Source organism: Rhinatrema bivittatum, chromosome 4, assembly GCF_901001135.1.
Source record: "Rhinatrema bivittatum chromosome 4, aRhiBiv1.1, whole genome shotgun sequence".
Lineage (NCBI taxonomy): Eukaryota > Metazoa > Chordata > Amphibia > Gymnophiona > Rhinatrematidae > Rhinatrema > Rhinatrema bivittatum.
Window position 1 is genome coordinate 356,525,768 of NC_042618.1, and position 20,607 is coordinate 356,546,374.

Below are 20,607 nucleotides of genomic sequence, written 5' to 3' on the forward strand. Positions count from 1 at the left end.
GTGTGAGAGACAGAAACTGGTCATGGGGGCATGACTGGTATGGTGTGTGTGTGTGTGAGAGACATGGGCCCTAAGGAAGAGGACCATGAGTATAGAGCTTAGCCACTACTGCTGCTTCTGGTGTGTGCTACAGCCTGCATGGAAGAGGAGTAGGAAAGCTGCTGGAGGGGGTAAGTAAAGGTGGCTTTTTAAGTTTATTTTTCTTGATTGACTGCTATTTTAATTATTTAATATTATGTGATGTGTCTGCTTTTTTTGAAATATTTTATTGGTGTTTGGAGAATTTTTAATAGTTTTTATGAGTTTTTAATTGTTGGATGTTATTCTGTTCATAGTTGTTGTGAAACATTTATTCTGCTTATTAGTATAGTTTTACAATTATTTCTGTGTGGGGATCTATAGCTGCTTGCTAGTTCTGTTTTCCTAATAAGAGGTGTATTGGTTTTTAGGGCCTGCTTTAATATTTGTAGTGTTGCCTTTTCATAGATAGGGTTGCTCCTGTTTGAGTGTATTCCATAATACAGGTGTAACTGTGTGCGGATTAGTTTATGTGCATTACTACAGATCCTGGGAGTATGTTAGGTCGGTTCTGTGTCTGTTACAGAGATATTTTACTAGCATGTAAGTGTTTTATCAGTCTTATTTGTTGCGTTTTCTCAAGAGGACATGCATTTATTTATTTATTTATTTATTTAAAGAATTTATATACCGGGGTTCCTGTATAGTATACATATCACCCCGGTTTACAAGGAACCATAACTATCGCTAAGGAACCGTAACTATCGCTTCATTTAGCGGTTTACATTGAACATTTAGTGGTTTACATTGAACATTTAGCGGTTTACATTGAACATAGTTAATTTGAGAAAACATGAGAAAACATGAGAAAACATGAGAAAACATGAGAAAACATGAGAAAACATGAGAAAACATGAGAAAACATGAGAAAACATGAGAAAACATGAGAAAACATGAGAAAACATGAGAAAACATGAGAAAACATGAGAAAACATGAGAAAACATGAGAAAACATGAGAAAACATGAGAAAACATAATAAAACATAATAAAACATAATAAAACATAAAATAGTTAATTTGAGAAAAAGTATATAATATGGTTAACCAGTTAATAACTAAAAAGCAGGTTAATAAGTAAATAAGTAAGTAAATAACATTGAACTTGATAGAATCTGGTAACAGGATAAAGTATAGTGTTGCATATGCTTAATTACAGTTTCGTGTTAATTGGTGGTAAACTGCTGTCTTTTCATAAGTAGGGCTATTGAGCCTGAAAGTAGAAGGAGTTTGAGTTGCTGTTACTGAGATGACACCAGAACCAGAATATCTTTTTTGTAGAGTGAGTTGAACGGGGAATGTCATAATTCTGCTTTACATCCATTATTGTGGATCAGGGGGGTTCCCGTGGATGCAAACTGTACATTTACATCTAGCCCTGTGACGATCATGGGTCAGTGTGTCACGCATGTGAGAACCATCTGTCAGGTGTGTCCCGACAGAAAAAAGGTTGAGAACCACTGGTCTAGATGGTGGGACTGTCCTTCTAAATTATTCTTAATTTCCTCCATGGCAGTCTCAATTTTTAACAGGTGCTCATCCAGGGTCATTGTGACACTTGCCGAGATCTGGCACAGCACTTCAACCGAGACGCTTGCCAGCATCTTGGCTCGGGGGTCGCCGCCATTTTGTAGTTACTGGGCCTGTGTTCCGCGGTAGTTTGGGAACTTCGATGTCACATCCCTGCTCAGGCACAGCTGAAAACATGGCGTTTCAGTGCCCTGGTCTTTCCGCTGAACTTGCGCCGCAACGGGGAGGAGAAAACGAAGCTAAAAGCCAAGTAAAACAGCTGATACGGTCGAGGGATCTGAGGAGCTCATTCCCCAGACTCCGATGCCGCTTAAGTCATACCGGAGTCTTTTTTTTTTTTTTTTTTTAATTATAATTCTGTTACAAGACTGGAGAGGGGACTCCACATGGACTCGTGGTACAGGGCATGGTCAGTGTGTCTGGTCAGAGTTCTAGAAACTGACGTATTTTCCACTTTGGAGCTCCATCTGATATCACCCGTGTGTGAGGGCTAACATCCTGCTGTCCTTGGATAACATCTGTTACAGGTAAGCAATTCTGCTTTGTGGGTGTATATTGTGTGCCCTGAAATGTTGTTTTGGGGGGTTTTTTGTCAACATTTTTCCTCTTTTTTTTTTCTTCTTTTTTCCCATGGTGCTTTCTGTTCTTGGTTTTTAAATTGAGCCTCATCCACATGGCATTTAAGTGTGAGCACTGTTACCTACATCTTTGTTTGAACTTGAATTTTGGACGCGCTGATCCCCTTCTTGCATCTGGGTTGTGGACCTGCATCCAAAACACGCATTAAGTTATGTGCTAGGCTGGGCGCACTTTATTCCATTGGCCCCATGTGTGTTAACTCCCAATGCATTTGCATAGCATTAGCTTACTGCATCAGGAATTGAAAAATTATTTTAAGCTGACTTAAAACCATGTGCTGAAATCAAGAGCACAGTGTTTTGATGCTCTATCTGCATCAACCTGCAAAGGAGAACATGAAGTCTCAAATTCTTAATTTCCTTGACTTTGAGCAGGTACTGTAACAGAGATTTTGATGATGAGAAAATTCTTATTCAGCATCAAAAAGCAAAACACTTTAAGTGTCACATATGTCACAAGAAATTGTATACAGGACCTGGTTTAGCTATTCATTGTATGCAGGTAAATTATTTTGCTAGTTTTTTTCAATGTTTACTTCATTTAATTAAGATCATATGATATATGGCTTTAAATAATTATCATTATTGATAGGTACATAAAGAAACAATAGATGCTGTACCAAATGCTATCCCTGGCAGGACAGATATTGAACTGGAAATTTATGGTATGGAGGGCATTCCTGAAAAAGACATGGATGAAAGGAGAAGAATACTTGAACAGAAAACACAAGGTATGATCTTTTAGAAACATTGTTTGGTATAAAAACATTTTGCATATCCTATTTGAACTTGAAAGGTTATCTGTTTTTATAGTTGACATCTAATCTAATTACCATATTTTTCGCTCCATAAGACGCACTTTTTTTCCCCCAAAGGTGGGGGGAAAATGTATGTGCGTCTTATGGAGCGAATATAAAAAAAAAAACCAAACAAAAATCTAACAAACCCCCCCCCCCCCCGACTCCCCCAAGACCTGCCGACTTAATTTCCTATAACCCCCCACCCTCCTGACCCCCCCCCAAGACCTGACAAATTAATTTCCTGCAACCCCCCACCCTCTTGACCCCCCCCAAGACCTGCCAAACGTCCCTGGTGGTCCAGCGGGGGTCCGGGAATGATCTCCTGGGTGTGGGCCGTCGGCTGCCAGTAAACAAAATGGCGCCGACAGCCCTATGCCCTCACTATGTCACTGAGACCGACCGCTGCTATTGGTCGGTCTCAGTGACATAGTGAGGGCATAGGGCCGTCGGCTGCCAGTAAACAAAATGGCGCCGACGGCCCTATGCCCTCACTATGTCACTGAGACCGACCAATAGCAGCGGTCGGTCTCAGTGACATAGTGAGGGCATAGGGCCGTCGGCGCCATTTTGTTTACTGGCAGCCGACGGCTCACGCCCAGGAGATCGTTCCCGGACCGCTCCTGGACCCCCGCTGGACCACCAGGGACGTTTGGCAGGTCTTGGGGGGGTCAGGAGGGTGGGGGGTTGCAGGAAATTAATTCGGCAGGTCTTGGGGGGGTCAGGAGGGTGGGGGGTTGCAGGAAATTAATTCGGCAGGTCTTGGGGGGTCAGGGGGGTGGAGGTTGTTAATTTAAAGGGTTGGGATGGGGGGGGGGGTTTGGGGGTTCCCACAGAAAGAAAAGTTTTCTGATCTGGGGAGTGGACCGAAATGGCCCTCCCCAGACCCGAAAACAAAATGGGGAGAGAAAAAAAACTATGCACTCCCCTAATTTGCTCCATAAGATGCCCAGACGCAGAGCCGGTTTAGCACAATTTTTTTTTTTTTTAATTTTCCCCCTCTGAATCCTAGGTGCGTCTTATGGTCAGGTGCGTCTTATGGAGCGAAAAATACGGTAATCTTGCTTCCTGTTCAAAAAATGTTGTGCTGTGGAGGAAATTTGTAATTGGATCATTCCTAAAGGTGCTAAGTGACAATAATAAGACTAGTCCTTATCTGCTTTTAAATTTATATTTAGAGAATGCATAGTTCATTTATGCACTAGATAATTTATGTAAATATGATGCTGTAAATACTGTTGATCTTGGTTGCAGTATACACCAAAACATTTTCAATCAGGTCATAGAATTTGCATTTCTATTATAATTGTAGCCAATGTTTTAAATAAATGGCACTTTTCTCACTTCTGTAGTTGAAGGTCAGAAAAAAAAATCAAATCAAGATGACTCAGATGAATATGATGATGATGAATCGCCAGCATCAACATCTTTTCAGCAACAACCCATACAACCTCAGCAGGCGTACATACCGCAGATGACACAGCCAGGAATGCATCCTGTTCCAGGAGCACCAGGCATGCATCCAGGTAGTTGGTTGGTTTAAGTCCTTAAAATAAGAGACCAGGTGGATTTTGATGTTGTGACAGAAGTATTTAAGAGGAAGAGTACTTTCTTTTCTTTTCTAATAGATCATAGATGTGCAAAAGCTGCTGCTACTTTGTATAAGTGCATCATTCAAACAGTCAAAATTACACTAAACTTACTAGAACACAAAGCAGAAAACTGAATAATTAACATCTTAAATGTAAATATAACCAAGAAATATCTAGGAAACAAGTTTAGGGTCAGATGTGGGGGGGAAGAAACATTTAGTATATCTTGCCCTTTGTTAGCATTATACTTTGTAGAGTTCATTGAACTGAAGATTTGACTGCTGTGTAAAATGGTATTTATGAGAAGGATATAGATAATAGAAATAAGATGAAATATCACGAGAATTTAAATTGGTGTTCCTTTTTATGAGGTGGTTTAGTTGTTTTCTGAAAGCTTCATGTTGGAGTGATGGATTTAATCCTAATAAAATGATTGTAACACATGGTTTCTTTCGTACAGTTATAAAAAGATTAGATACCTATCTTGAAAACTTTATATTTAAGGTATACCACCATTGATGTCTGCTGTTCCACCACTGATGCCAGGAATACCACCAGGGATGCCAGGGATGCCACCTAGGTAAGTGGTAGTGTTAACATTTGTGAATTTTAAACATTGTCTTTATTATGAAAAATACAATATAGGTTTGTTCTGGTTTTTTTTTTGGTTTTTTTTTTTTTTAAATCCCACTAAAGGGTAACCCCTTTACCTACGTAACATGCCATGCTGGGTCAGACCCGGGTCCACTCAGCCCTGCATATTCTGTCTCTGGCAGTGGCTAGACCAGATTACAAGTACCTAGTAGATCCCAAAAAGTAGATCTGTTTCTTATTGCTCAGTCCCAGGAATTGCAATTTGCTCTAGCTTACCTGGCTAATACACTTTTTTTCTCCAGGAACTTGTCAAAAAGCACTTTTAAACCCTAGTCATCTGGACCACATCCTCTGGCAACAGATTCCACAGCTTTTATTGTGCATTGAATGAAAAGTACTTTCTATAGTTTGTTTTACGTGTGTGTGTGATGTTTCATGGAATGTCCCCTTGTTTTGGCATTCGCAAGAGAATATAACAATCTTTAATTACTGTCCCCATCCCACTCGTGACTTTCTAAACTATTATGTTGCTTTTCAGCTTTCTCTTTTCAAGCTAAGCAGCCTTAACTAAGCTATGTAGCCTGTCTAGTGAAGTTTAACTTCTTTATCATTTTTGTTGCTCTTTTCTACCCTTTTTCTAGTTCAGCTATTTTTTTCTTTTGAGATGGTATCCAGAGCTGAGCACAAAATTCAGAACTCAGCATTGTGTAGTTGTAGCTGGGATTATTTTTCCCTATATGTATCACTTTCCATTTTTACACATTAAATTGAATTTTCTGTTCAGATGCCTAGTCTACTCTTTTAACAACTGTAATTTTTTATTTAGTTTTTAAAAGTCCTGGTTATAAGTGTAGCCACCATTACATATAGGTAGAGGTCATAAAAGCTATAGTGTATTTGGATATTCAGAAGGTATTTGACAGTCCCATTTGAGACTTCCTCAGGAAATTGTCACAGGATAGGAGGTAGTGTTTTATAGTGAATTAACTAGTTAACAGATCGATCCAGTAAAGTGTGGCCGCGTTTACCCCGCTCCTAACTCGCGTTCTACTCACTTTCTGGCCGCGTTAGCTCTTCCTGCGATACACTATCCCCTTTAACCTACTCCTACCGCGTTCTAAAATCCCCGGGCAACCCCTTCCGCACGCGGCATGTATATTGCATGTAAACGATCGAATTAGCTATTCCCTACCATCCAGTGACGCGCGCCCCGACTCGCTATTTTACCCTGCCGTTTTGCAGCGCGTTTAACCTGCTAACTTACCGCCTACCCTTACCCCTGCGTTAGAGGCAGGGGTAAGGGGAGGCGGCAAACTTTCCCCCAGCCCCCGCTCTCCTGCCCTGGCTGCGTCCATGGGTGCCGGTCTCCGGGGCAGCCCCAGTCCTCTCCCCTCCTCCCGAAGCGAAAAAGAAAAGTTGCAAGAGAAAGAGGGGAGAGGACGGGCAATCCTACGCTCAGCGACTTACTTTTGCAGCCCCCTCCGGACATCGGACGACCTCTCCTGCCTCCAGCTGCTCGCGAAGATGGACGCCTGCTCGGCCCCTAAAGACGTGACATCACATGCCGTGACGCCAAACATCGTGACGTCACGTCTTCAGCGGCCGTGCAGGCGTCCATCTTCGCGAGCAGCTGAAGGCAGGAGAGGTCGTCCGATGTCCGGAGGGGGCTGCAAAAGGTAAGTCACTTTGCCGCTTCGTACTACAAGTCCCTTCTTCCCTCCTCCCGGAGCAAGGCTGCTTTTTGCGCCCTGCTTCGGGAGGAGGGGAGAGGGGACTGGCAATCCCGACTTCCTGGTATCTGTCATTTCAAATGACATTTGAAATGACAGATACCAGCGTGGCCGTGAAGTTAGGCCTGCGCACCCAGGATACTGTATAGGCGCTCTGTACAGTAAAATGGGCTGCGCGGGCCTAACGCTTCACGGACGCTTCTTAGACGCAGCTTGCATTTGCAAGCTATTTACATACAGGATCGAGCGGTAGGTGAGCTGCACTGTGCGTGCAGCAACCGTGGGTGCGCCAGGCACTAACGCAGCTCTTCCTACCGCTCGTTACTGGATAGACCTGTAAGAGAGGAAGCAGAGGATACAACAGAGTGATCAGTTTTTGAAATGGAGAAAGGTCCTTAGTATAATACCATAGGGATAAGTTCTGTGACATGTGCTGTTTAACATTCATAAATGATCTAGAAAATGGAATGAGGTGACACAAAATTATATCACTTTCCTAGTGTGTAGCCAGATGGACTCAGGACCAATGGGTTATGTGCTTCCCGGCTAGCAGATGGAGATAGAAGCTGACATCACCCTAGGTGTACCTCTGCAGTGACCTCAGCCGTTCAGTATCTTTCCATCTCCTAGCAGATGTGGACTGTCTCCCTATTGTGAACACAATACTCCTTAGAACCGAAACATTTTTACCTCTAAGTTGGAGAACATTGAGCACCACTGTCCTGCGGAGAAACCTAATGGTCCCTCCCCCAGTTGAGAATTCCTGAGGCGATTTCTGAGGTCCCTCACAGGTGAGCCTTGGTCCGGTAGCTGGTTCCCGATGTGGACTTGCTGCCGAAGCAGTGGAAAGGCAGCAGGTGTAGGAAGCTGAGTGTGGCGGTGATGGCCTATACCCTCTCCCCCCCGCAGTTGGAGACCGCCTCTTGACTCAGCTGGTAACCACCGAACTCAAGCAAGAAACAGCACCTCCGATCCAGAAAAGAGGAAAGGCTTCGGTCTTTCCTCTGGTTTCTTTGCTCGGCGAGCCGTACAGACAACATTCCCGATCCCACTGCGGCAAGGGACGGGGGTTGCTGAGCGGTCCCTGGATGGGCTAGGCCCTGCTCCAGGTTCGGTGGGCACTTCTCGTGGTAGGTACCACCTTGTGCACAGTTTTGTGTGGCGCTATCTTCCCCACCATCTGGTACGCGTGATGCAGGCCAGCCCTGTTGTGCGCCTACTATACGCATAGATACGCACTTAGTAGTCGTCATGCTCGGAGGTACGTGCGTCCCGGGGCGCCTGTGCACCTTTCGCGCCCGGAGGTGCGATCGTTCCTCCACGGGGTGCTCAGCTGAGTGCATAACCGCGTGCACTTTAAGATTTTTTCCTTCGTTCCTGGCCCTAGGGGTGTAAGCTGGTCGTCCAGCCACTCTCCCTACCCTAAGGCTGACTGACCTGAGAGGTGCCATTCCTCTGGGTTCTGTGCGCTGAGAGGCACCATTCCTCAGCCCTATTTAAAAACGAAAAGAAACTGAGCCCGGGCCGTTGTGGTCGTCTGGAGAGAAGTTTTTGGCTCCGTTTAAATTCTCGGCGGCTGCCAGGAGCGCTTTCGGGGGCAGTTGTTCAGCTGTTTCCCCCCCCCCCCCCCCCCAATGCCACAAGGGACGTGATGTGCCACCTGCAGGAGCCTGGGACTGTGCTCTTCCGCGAGGGGATTTGTACCAAATACCTCCCTGGCGGGGAGGGCTCTTCGAGGGCTGACAGCAGACCAAGCAGTCATTTTTCAGCCAGTCTTCCTTCTGGGGGGTTGGCCCCATTCTCGTTGAGCGCAGGAACAGTGGCTATTTTGAATGCAGCTGCATCTGTTAGCGCATCCACAGGGCAGCCCTGATGCCGATTTTGCTCGGCCTCCACCTGTTTTGACTCCGGGGGATCCCTCAACTTCGGGGACAACTCCAGGACTCAGCTCTTTTGTTCCCTCAGATGGGACCCATCCCCCACCTGCTTTTTCGGCTGATTTTATTTTATTAATGCATAATGCTTACCTGGCCCACATGTTTCAACAGGACAGCGTTCCTTCTGGGCCCTCTCCCCCCTAAGGTAAGCAGATTGGAGGTGCCCGGGATGTTTCGGGGACTCCCTCAGGTTCTACTCGGGCTCGAGTAGTTCCTATTCCCAACTTACGAGACCCGGCACCGGTCGACCCGGATCTGGATCAGGATGGTGCTGTGGACCCGGATGGAGCTTTGTCCAACATGCACATGGAGGGAGATGACCCCAGAGTTTTGCGGCTTTTTAAAAGGGATGAGCTTGAACCGCTTATTTCCCATGTACTTTGAGTTAGATATAGATGCGCCTCAGGACCCCTCAGGCTCTAATACGGGGGCGTCAACAGGTGATCATGTTTTAGCAGGACTGCGTCCTCCTACAAAAACTTTTCCTTTTAATCCCATGCTGCTGCAGCTGCTCTCCAGGGAATGGGATTCTCCTGACTCGAGCCTCCGAATAGGCTGAGCTATGGATAAGTTATATCCTCTTCTGAAGGAATTCTTAGAACTTCTTAAAGTTAGAAAAGTTGACGCGTCGGTTACTGAGAGGGCCACCATCTTGGTGACAAGGGGGACAGCTTTGTGCGACCTGCAGGATCGAAAACTGGAAGTATACCTCAAGAGGATTTTTGAGGTGTCAGCATTGGGTTCAGAACAGTGGTCTGCAGGTCTTAGATGGGTACAGCAGTTGCTCGGTACCCAGGAGTTGCTGCTTGGTGAAGCGCAGCAAGCAGAACGCCTGGAGGGGGTGATTGCTTATTCGGCGGATGCGCTTTATGATCTCTTGAGGTCCTGGCCAGGTCGATGGTGTCGGCAGTCTCAGCCATACGTCTCCTTTGGCTCTGCAACTGGTCAGCAGACTCTTCTTCCAAGGCGCAGCTGGGCTCTCTCCCCTTTAAGGGTAAATTGTTGTTTGGAGAAAATTTGGAGCAGATTATCAAATCTCTTGGGAAGAATACACAAACTTCCAGAAGACTGTCCGAGAAATTTTCGGACATTCAATTCCTCTGGGGCCCGTTTCAGAGGACGGCAGTGTTTTTCGCAGTCAAGATCTGTTTCTCAACGTCCTCCATTCACCAGGTCTCAATCTTGGACTCATTCCTTTCGTGGCTGCAGATCCCCTTGAGGGGGCTTGCCACAAGGATTCGCTTTCAAGTCAACCCAATGAAGGGTTGCCAGCCCACTCCTTGCCGCCCAGAGTTGGGGGACGACTCTCCCTGTTTTACGAGGAGTGGGTCAAGATCACATCAGATCAGTGGGTCCTGGATATTCTAAAGCACGGTTATGTTTTAGAGTTTGCTCGGCCCTTAAGGGACAGGTTCCTGTTCTCCCCCTTCGGACCGTTGCAGAAACAGCTAATAGTGCGTCAGACGCTCAACAGACTACTCGACCTTGGAGCCATTCTTCCAGAGCTGCCGAAGGAGCAAGGCGCAGGCCACTATTCCGTCTACTTCGTGGTTCCGAAAAAGGACAATGCCTTCAGACCCATCTTGGATCTCAAGACTGTACATCGGGCCCTAAAGGTTCCGCATTTTCGGATGGAAACTCTACGTTCAGTAATAGCGGCAGTCCACAGTGGGGAATTCCTAGCGTCCTTAGACCTCATGGAGGCTTATCTCCATATTACCATCCACAAGGCTCATCGGCATTTTCTCTGGTTCAAGATTCTGGGTCAGCATTACCAGTTTCAGGCCCTGCCCTTCGGTCTAGCAACCGTTCCACGCACCTTCACCAAGGTAATGGTAGTGGTGGCAGCGGCTCTACGGAAGGGAGGGTGTCTTGGTTCATCCCTACCTGGACGACTGGCTCATTCAGGCGAAGTCCCAGGATCTTTGCAAGCAGTTGGTTGACAAGGTGTTGCATCTCCTGAAATGGGTGGTCAATTTTGCCAAGAGCAGTCTTACGCTGTCGCAAACACTGAATTTCTTGGGAGCTCTTTTCAACACCAGTGTGGGCAAGGTTTTCTTGCATCAAGACCGGGCATTCAATCTAATTTCTCAGATTCAATGTTTCCAGAGTCTGACACTTCACACGGCGTGGGATTATCTTCAAGTACTGGGCTCCATGGCCTCCAGCGTAGATTTGGTACCCTGGGCTTTTGCGCATATGTGACCTTTGTAGAGGGCATTGCTCTCTCGCTGGAAGCCGGTGTCTCAGGAGTTCCAAGCTCTTACCACTTCCAGATCAGGCCAAGAACAGCCTGGGCTGGTGGCTCAGTCTGGATCACTTGCTCAGCGGTGTAGACTTGGAAGTCCCACAGTGGGTGGTCGTCATCTCGGATGCCAGTCTCTCCGGCTGGGCGGGGGCGGTGTATCAAACTCAGGCGGCACAGGGCCACTGGTAATCGGGGCATGCAAAATGGCCAATCAATCGCCTAGAGACCCAAGCAGTCTGTCTCGGCCTGAAACAATTTCTTCCTTTGGTGCGTGGCATGTCTGTGCGCATCCTCTCAGACAATGCTACCACGGTGGCATACATCAATCGGCAAGGGGGAACGAAGAGTCGACATGGTCTCCCGGGAGATGGACAAGCTCATGATATGGGCGGAGCGTCATCTCATGCGTCTGGCGGCTTCTCACATAGTGGGAGTAGACAATATTCAAGCGGATTTCTTAAGCCGGCAGATGTTGGATCCCGGAGAGTGGGAGCTATCCGGAGAAGCAGTGTCACTTCTGGTCTGGAGATGGGGGTCCCCTCACCTCGACTTGATGGCCACTCTAAGGAATGTGAAGGCACCCCACTTTTTCAGTTAGACGGGAACATGGGGCGGAAGGGGTGGATGCTCTGGTACTGCCCTGGCCTCACGACATTCTGCTGTACGTGTTTCCCCCATGGCCTCTGGTGGAAAAGGTTATACGGAGACTAGAAGTTCACCGTAGAGCAGTAATTCTTGTGGCGCCAGAGTGGCCAAGGCGGCCGTGGTTTGTTGATCTGGTGAATCTAGCGGTGGACGGTCCACTTCGTCTGGGACATCTTCCTAGACTCCTTTGTCAGGGTCCCGTATTTTTCGACCAGGCAGATCGCTTCTGTCTTGCGGCATGGCTTTTGAGAGGAGAAGGCTGAGAGAGGCTATCCAGAGGAAGTCATATCCTCGCTTTTGCAGGTCAGGAAGGCTTCCACCTTATACATCTAACCTCCATCTCCGATTCTTCATTAGGTCCACCATCACATTTGTTAATTAATAATACTTCCATTCCCATAGCACGTTCTGCCACAAGTCTTGGCGTAAACATAAACTCAGACCTTTCCTTAAAACAACACATCTCTTCACTCACAAAAAAATCTTTCTACAAGCTACGACTTCTAAAACATCTCCGTCCGTTACTTTTCTACCGAGACTATAGAACTATTCTTCAATCTTTAATCTTTTGTGGTCTAGACTACTGTAACGCTCTTTATTTAGGACTACCAGACTCCACACTCTATCCACTTCAACTGATTCAGAATACTGCCGTCCGGATACTAACTAGAACCTCTCCACGTCATCATATCTCCCCTATTTTACAATCTTTACACTGGCTACCCATAAAGTTCAGAATAAAATACAAAATCCTCTCCATTATCCACAGTTTAATTCATAATCATACATCCACCTGGCTTTGCTCATTACTTCGGATTTATAAACCAACATGACATCTAAGATGACTTAACCAAAATCTCCTAGATATCCCCTCACCTAAACAAGCCAGACTAGACCTCACTAGAAAAAGGGCCTTTTCAATAGCCGGACCAATACTTTGGAATTCACTACCAAACACCCTACGCTCAATATCTAACTCCTCTCACTTTAAAAAATCTCTCAAAACCCACCTTTTTCAGCTTGCATTCAATACTTCATCTAAACGATTACTCATATATCAATCTATACCTGCATAGTCACTCGCACCTTTTACAAGCCTCATTCCCTACATTTTTCAATCCTACATTTCTCCCTACCCTTCCCTCTCCCTGCAATATTAATACAATCTCCATTTTTTCTATTATCTCCTTCTCACTCGACTCCCTAGATAACTAAGCCTATGGCATCAAACCTTTTATTTTATAAAAATCTTTAATCCTAGCAACCCAGTTTCCTTCTGCAAATTTGCAGAGCGACTACCTTTGCGCATCATTATCGTCTTAATCTAAGACCTCCGGGGTTGGGTTCACTTGGCGACCAGGTCATTTGAGCAGGGCTATCGAGGGCCCGCCCTATCCTATGTAGGGAAGCTTTGGTACATCCCATGGTCTGCACTGATCCGGGTACATACAGGGAAAAGAAAATGATTCCATCACTGATGGACATAACTACTGCTACATTCTTTTGGGGCCGGACCACGACCAAGCCTCATGCCAAGACTGTGATAGTATGTCCCCCAGGGCCCAGAGCCAGCATGCTGAAAAAATGGAGTGGCTGAGAACGGGCTTGTATGCCCCAAAGACTTCGCATTCTTTGCCGGGACTGGCGAAGAAAGGACAAAAGGCGTCTATGAAGAGGGCCTCCTCCCTCAGCCAGAGTTGACCCTCTGTGCATCGATCCAGGCGCCAGGTCAGGTTTGATAAACCAAACCCATGGAGCCTCAAAAAAGAGCCGGGGCATCAGCTGCAGTGCCTCAACGCGTGCGTCGATCGAGCCACAGGGACCTGTTCCCGGTCAACCCCGTTCCCCAGCGTCGACATACTCGACGTAACCGAAGCACCCGAAAACACAGACACACAGTGCACCTTCGCAACAAACTCTTTTGACGCGTTTGGAGTGCACGGTGCACAAAAAACACTCTGCGCATTTGGCGCACTCAAATCGTCCAGCGCACACTGTGACACATGCTTCGCAACCTGGCCAGGAAGATCACCACTTCCCAAAAAGTCACACAAGGTCAAACACACTCATAGAGCCCCATCTGCTCACTCTAGGCGCTCTACCACAATTAAATGTCTACACAAAGGTTCAGATGTAGATGTCTTGCTCCTGTCTGACCCTGATTCTCAATCTTCAAGGGATGCATCAGTCAGTGGAGGATACTTTTCGGATTTGTCCTCGGTATCTCGCAGTAAAAGATTATCTCCTCAGCTGCAAATACCCCTTCATAAAATACACAGACCATATCCTTTTATTCCACCAAGTCCTCAACTCAAACGACTCCACAGGATATTTTGTTGGTGGCACTACCTGCATGACCTTCCTCAACGCCAGGGCAATTACCCCCACAGCCAGGAACTCTAGCATCCAAAGCCATGATGCAGATTTCGCAGGCATTAAGTGTGTTTTTTGAGGATCTTGAGTCTGCAAAATCCAATCCATCGGTGGAATCTCCTTACCACTCACCACCTACATCACCTGCTCCTAGGCCTACTGCTCCAGCCGACCTTCCATTGCCATCTCCAGCTCTCCCATGCAGCCCATATTCACAAATCACCTCATCCTCCCCGAATTCCTCCACAGGCATGCCTTCTGATCCACTGGAGGGCTTGCCAGAGCCATACTCTCCACTGGAAGACCTCTCATATGCTAAATTTATCGAAAAGGTGGGAAATCTTCTGCAGGTGGAGACAGGAAAAATTCCTGATCCCAGAGTCGAGATTTTAGGAATTCTCAAGATATTCCAGATGCCACCAGAACAGACAGCCTTACCCCATCATTTGGTTTTAGATGGGGTCCTACACAAGATGTGGGAAACTCCCTTTTCCACCACAGCCGCACCTCGAAAAACAGACCTGAAATACAGGATGAGAAATTCTGCTATTTACGACTCCACTCAACTACCCCACATCACCATCATGGTTGAGTCTATGTTGGCAAAGGTGAAGCGCTCCATGCAAACTCACCTCCGGGAAGGGATCACAAATACATGGACGATTTTGGCCATAGAGTATACCATTCAGCGATGTTAACCACTAAAATACAGCATCATCAGTTTTATGACACAATATCTGAGTGTTTCCAAAAAATGCACCCGGTTTGTCTGGCCGAGGATAACACCTTGCCGCAAGCTTTCCTGGACATAGGTCTCTGCCACTTACTTCGGTCAGTCTATGAAGCGTTTGAATCATCTGCGAGATCTTCCATAGCTGCCAGGCGCCTTGGTTGAGAGCCGGCGAGATTCATGAGGATGTTCACGACAAATTGGCAGATATTCCTTGCATAGGGGATGACTTGTTCGGGGAAATGGTATCCCATCTAAAGGAACAGGGTACAGCGGTACTCTCTCACCACCCCTTCTGACACTCACCCAGGCCCTCGAAGATTCTACCCCTCCTACCAGAGAAGATCCTATCCAAGGGCACCTTCTAGACCATTCACACCATATCGAACACAGCACTATGGTCAACCAAGACCTTCATCGTAACCACATTAGTCGAGGAAGGCCACGCCAACAGCGACAACCAAAACAGGGGGCTGCAGCTCCGCAAAAGCAACCTCCTGCATTTTTTGAGTTCCATTGATCCACCGCCATTCATAGGAGGACGTCTGCACTACTTTTACAGCAACTGTGAGGCCATCACCTCAGATCGATGGGTACTCGACATAATCAAGGAGGGTTATGACATGAAATTCTTGACTCTTCCGTCCTTCCCCCATGAACCTCCTCTTCAAAGTACATCATCCCAATTACCATCCCTCAACACAGAAATTACAAACCTATAGCTTCAGAGATCTGTTCAGTCCCTCTTCAACAACAGAATCAGTGATTCTATTCCCAATACTTTCTCATCCCAAAGAAATCAGGGGTGCTTCGCCCCATCCTAGATTTACAAAACCTCAACAAACATATCCAGAAGAAAAAGTTCAAGATGACTTCTCTCAAGAACATCTTACCTCTATTGCAGCTCAACGATTGGCTATGCTCCATCGACCTGAAGAATGCAAACTCCCATGTATCCATGCACCCCTCTTCATGGCGCTACCTTTGTTTTCAAATTCAAAACACGCACTATCAATACAAGGTTCTACCTTTTGGCCTGTCCTCAGCCCCAAGAGTATTCATAAAATGTTTAGCAGTGGTAGTGGCTCATCTCAGGTGGGTCGTGAACACAGCCAAGAGCTGCCTACAGCCCTCCCAATCACTAGAATACCTGAGTTCGGTTCGATACCAAGCTGGACAAGGTCTACCTCCCCCCCCCCCCCCCCCCCCCCCCCCCTCCCAAGGAGAAGGAAACTGGGTCAATTGTGAAACCTGTTGAACTCTGTTTGCCCCAAGGTATGGGACTACTTTCAAGTCCTCTGCCTCATGACCTCAACTCTGGAAGTTGTTCAGGGGGCAAGGGCCCATATGCAACCACTACAATGTTCCCCATTGTCACGATGGAATCCAGGGTCCCAGAACTACTCAATTCGCCTCCAGCTACAGACAGAGGTTCGGCATCAGCTTCAACGGTGGCTACAAGAACACCTAATCAAAGGCGTAAACCTATCCACACCGAAGTGGATCTTGCTCACCACCGATGCGAGTCTGCGAGGGTGAGGAGCCCACTGTCAGGAACTAACTGCCCAGGGACAATGGAACAAAGAGGAGGCAGAATGGAACATAAAGCGCCTGGAAGCTTGAGAGGTCAGACTAGCCTGCCTGCAATTCAGCCACAGACTCCGTGGCGAGTCTGTCAGTCATGTCTGACAACGCATCAACCAGGATGCCAGCAGGTCTCTCTGGAAATAGACTCTATCATGGAGTGGGCAGAAACAAACCTGCAAGGGATCTCTGCCTCCCACATCGCAGGAAAAGACATCTCAGCAGAGAGAGCTTAAACCCAGGGCATGATCGCTGGCGGACACAGCCTTCCAGATGATAGTGAATCGATGGAGTCCCCCAGCCATGGATCTCCTAGCAACTCGTCACAATGTCCAGGTCCCCAGGTTCTTCAGCCGCAGACGAGAACCACAGTCTCAAGGAATCCACGCTCTCGTCCAGAGCTGACCAGAGGAAGACCTCCTATATGCCTTCCCACCCTGGCTGCTACTGGGCAGGGTCATTCACAACATAGAGCACTACAGGGGACTAGTCCTACTAGTCGCCCTGGATTGGCCAAGAAGGCCATGGTACGCAGACATGCGAAGACTATTGGTGAGGAAATCCTCTGCATCTACTGCCATAAAGGGACTTTGGTCCCTGCTGAAGAATCTCCCACAAACACGGCTCGATTCTCTTACGGTATGGCCCTTGAGAGGACTAACCTAAAGAAGTGTGGCTAGTCAAAAGCAGAGATTGACACCCTACTCCAAGCACGCAAGTTCTCCACATCTTTCTTACATACGGATCTGGAGAGTATTTGAAGCCTGTTGTGAAGGCCGTGCCCTCCTTCAGAGGACAGCCAAGATTCCCACGTTCCTAGAATTCCTACAGGACGGCATGCAGAAGAGGTTCAAGTTGCTGCACTGGCCTGTTTCAGGTCCGAAGCGGACGGCATCAGACTATCAACTCATCCTGATGATTCTCACTTCCTGAAAGGAGTTAAACAACTCCGGCCACATCTAAAGTGGCCAGTGCCTCTATGAAACCTCAACCTAGTACTAGACTTCCTAGCAGGGGAGTCCTTCAGACCAACAAGCGGCCTGCCTCTACACTTCTTGACCTTAAAGAGTGCATTCTTGATCGCAATATGCTCAGCTTGGCGCATCTCCGAACTTCAAGCTTTATCCTGTCAAAAACCGTTCCTCAGGTTCACCCCAGGCACCCGTACAGCTGCGTACGGTTCCATCCTTCCTTCCGAAAGTGTTTTCCCAGTTCCATATGAACCAGACCATAGCCTTACCATCACCAGATGAACACAGGGATTCGGAAGACTCACGCCTCCTTTGCCACCTGAATGTCGGCAGAATCCTAGTCGGATACCTCGAATCAAAATCCTTGCGCAGAGCTGATCACCTTTTCATTCTTCACAGCGGGAAGAAACAAGGGGAAGCGGCATTAGGGGCGACCATAGCTCGCTGGATCAAAGAAGTCAATGCTGCCTATATAGAGGCGGGAAAACCACTACTTCTACAGGTCAAGCCGCATTCTACAAGGGCCCAGGCAGTCTCCTGGTCTGAAACCAGGCTGCTTTCACCAGCCGAGATCTGTCAGGCGGCAACATGGTCCTCCCTACACACCTTCTCCAGGTTCTACCGCTTGGATGTCCAGGCCAGGGAGGATACAGCCTTCGCAAGGGCAGCATCAAGTGGGCCGCGGGCAGCCTCCCACCTGGTAGGGGGGAGTAGCTTTTGTACATCCCATTGGTCCTTAGTTCATCTGACTACATGCTAGGAAATAGAGAAATTACTTACCTGATAATTTCATTTTCCTTAGTGTAGACAGATGGACTCGGCATCCTGCCCACGGCTGCTCCAGAAATAGAGAACTTCTGACATCAATCTCAAGACTGTACGGGTAAGCCTCGGCCTACCTCTAAGACACCCGCGGTTACCTAGGTGTCGGCATTTTATTGTTTCAGCGCACCGGTGGTCTCTAATGCCAAAATTTTTATATATATAATCATTTGAACCTGTTCAAAGTTAATCACATATGCTCAAGTGTAATCAAGTATCAAGCAATATATATCCACACTGGCTTTTTGAGGAGAACACTGAAGAGCTAAGCATGCTGCATAAGTATATGTAGGCCGACGTCAGCTTTGAAATCTGACTCCATCTCCCATCTGCTATCAGGAGAGCACAATACCCATTGGTCCTGAGTCCATCTGTCTACACTAAGGAAAACGAAATTATCAGTAAGTAATTTCTCCATTACATGGGGGTGACGTCATCTGGCAGCACTGAACAATTTTGTAGCTGGGTTTTAAAACTTTTGGATAAGTTCCTGGAGGAGAAGTCCATATACTACTATTAATCAAAAGGGAATAGCCACTACTTGTTGTCAGCATTAGTAGCATGGAATCTATTTAATGTTTGGGTGCTTGCCAGGTACTTGTGACTTGGATTGGCCACTGGAAACAGGATACTGGGCTTGATGGACCCTTGGTCTGACCCAGTATGGCATATCTTATGTTCAGTCTTGTAGAGCTTTGAGCTCTACTGAGCATATGTGGAAGTTTCCTCGTGAGCCTCTTCAGTCATTTTTTTGTCCAAGCTAAAGCACAGACTTGTACTTTTGTGTCTCCACTTCATTTTCCCTTAAAGCGAAAGGTTCTTGGTCAAAGCCACCTTTTTCTGCCTTGCTTGGCTGCTTCTGTGGCCCCACCCCGGCACTCTTCTAGTGTCTCCATCTGCTAGCAGATGGAGACAGTCAAGTTTCAAAGCTGACGTCACCCTAGATACAGCCTTGCAGTGTCCTCAGCCCTTTAGTATCTGTCTACTAGCAGATGTGGACGTGCTTTCTCTGTGGAATCGCTGTACCCTTTAGAAGAAGAAATTCTACTTTTAAATTGGAGAAAGATTGAGCCCCGCTCTCTGGTGGTACCTGAACAGGCCCTAGCATATCTTAAGAGAAGTACTCAACTTCATTGTCAAGCCAACCAGCTCTCTTTGTCCTCTATGACCGTAACCATCTGGGAATACTAGTAGCTAAGTGAGCATTATCCAACTGGTTAGCTGACTGAATACATCATTGCTAGAACTCGGCATAACTGATATTTACAGGCTCGATTAAAGCTTATCACTTAGAAACCATAGCTTGCTTGTTGCTAATCTGAGAAGTACCTATTGAAGACATATGCAAAGTTGCTATGTAGTCTTCAGTTCACACATTCACGTTTCATTACTTCCTTGATAATCTTTTCGAGGTCAGAGAGCATATTTGGGTAAGCAGTTTTACATAATCTGTTCAGTCTGTAGACCACACTCCACGATGGAGTTTGGATTACCTTCTAACCATCACTCCTTTGTAAGCTTTAGCTTGGGACTCCCCACCTGTAATGGCTAATTTAGCTTGATTATCAATGGAAAAAAGCAAATTTGCTTACCATAAACAGTGTTTTCTGATGTTAGGATGAATTAGCCATGGAATACCCACCCACTTTCCTGGAGAATAGACTACATAGATTTAGCACTGTTGCTGACTGAAGAGGCTCATTAGGCAGTGCCTGTGCAGGAACTCCGGCACATACTCAGTAGAACTCAAAGCTCTACAAGCATGGAGAGACCAGTCCAGTGACACTAGATGACCTTACTGATGTAATGGCTAATTCAGCCTGCTATATATGGAAAACACCTTTTACAGCAGCAAACTTGGTCTATCTTAAAATATTAAGGGAATTTATTTACACAACTCATTACTTGTGGGGTTTGTTACTGAATTCTAATCTTTTTGTAAATAGTATGATGCCAATGGGTGGAATGATGCCTCATGGTGCAGGATTGCCTCCTTTGATGCCAGGTATCCCACCAGGTAAGTGGCAAAAATATTGCTTTTCATATCAAACCTTTTCATGTGTTTTTGGGACAATAAGTATATTAACATGCATGTGTGGCGCTGATTGTCACATTTGTAATAGATTTGGTGAATTACAAATATGTTGTCATGTATTTCATAATACTCCAAGTACAGGTTTAGATTGCTTTAAATGGCCAACCCTCGTGTATGTTTATACTTGGAAATACATCTTTTTAAGATTCAGAAAATATGGCATTGAATGCTGCTCTAGAATGAAAGGTTTGATGTAGAATATTTTACATGTTGGTATCACCACAGATGTAAATTGAGTTCACATTG

The 20,607-nt window shown here is 46.4% G+C and overlaps 1 protein-coding gene across 4 annotated transcripts in view; it reads left to right on the forward strand.

Annotated features, from left to right (window-relative positions):
• The window catches only part of ZNF207 (zinc finger protein 207), a 43,719-nt gene that overhangs the window by 11,762 nt on the left and 11,350 nt on the right, over window positions 1-20,607 (forward strand). For 3 of the 4 annotated variants that reach the window (XM_029600733.1, XM_029600734.1, XM_029600736.1), the window contains exons 2-6: window positions 2,619-2,745; window positions 2,836-2,974; window positions 4,393-4,566; window positions 5,137-5,212; window positions 20,213-20,283. In XM_029600733.1, coding sequence (XP_029456593.1) covers window positions 2,619-2,745; window positions 2,836-2,974; window positions 4,393-4,566; window positions 5,137-5,212; window positions 20,213-20,283 — 587 coding nt within the window. The remainder of the gene's footprint in view (window positions 1-2,618; window positions 2,746-2,835; window positions 2,975-4,392; window positions 4,567-5,136; window positions 5,213-20,212; window positions 20,284-20,607) is intronic. The other variant, XM_029600735.1, reaches the window with a different exon arrangement.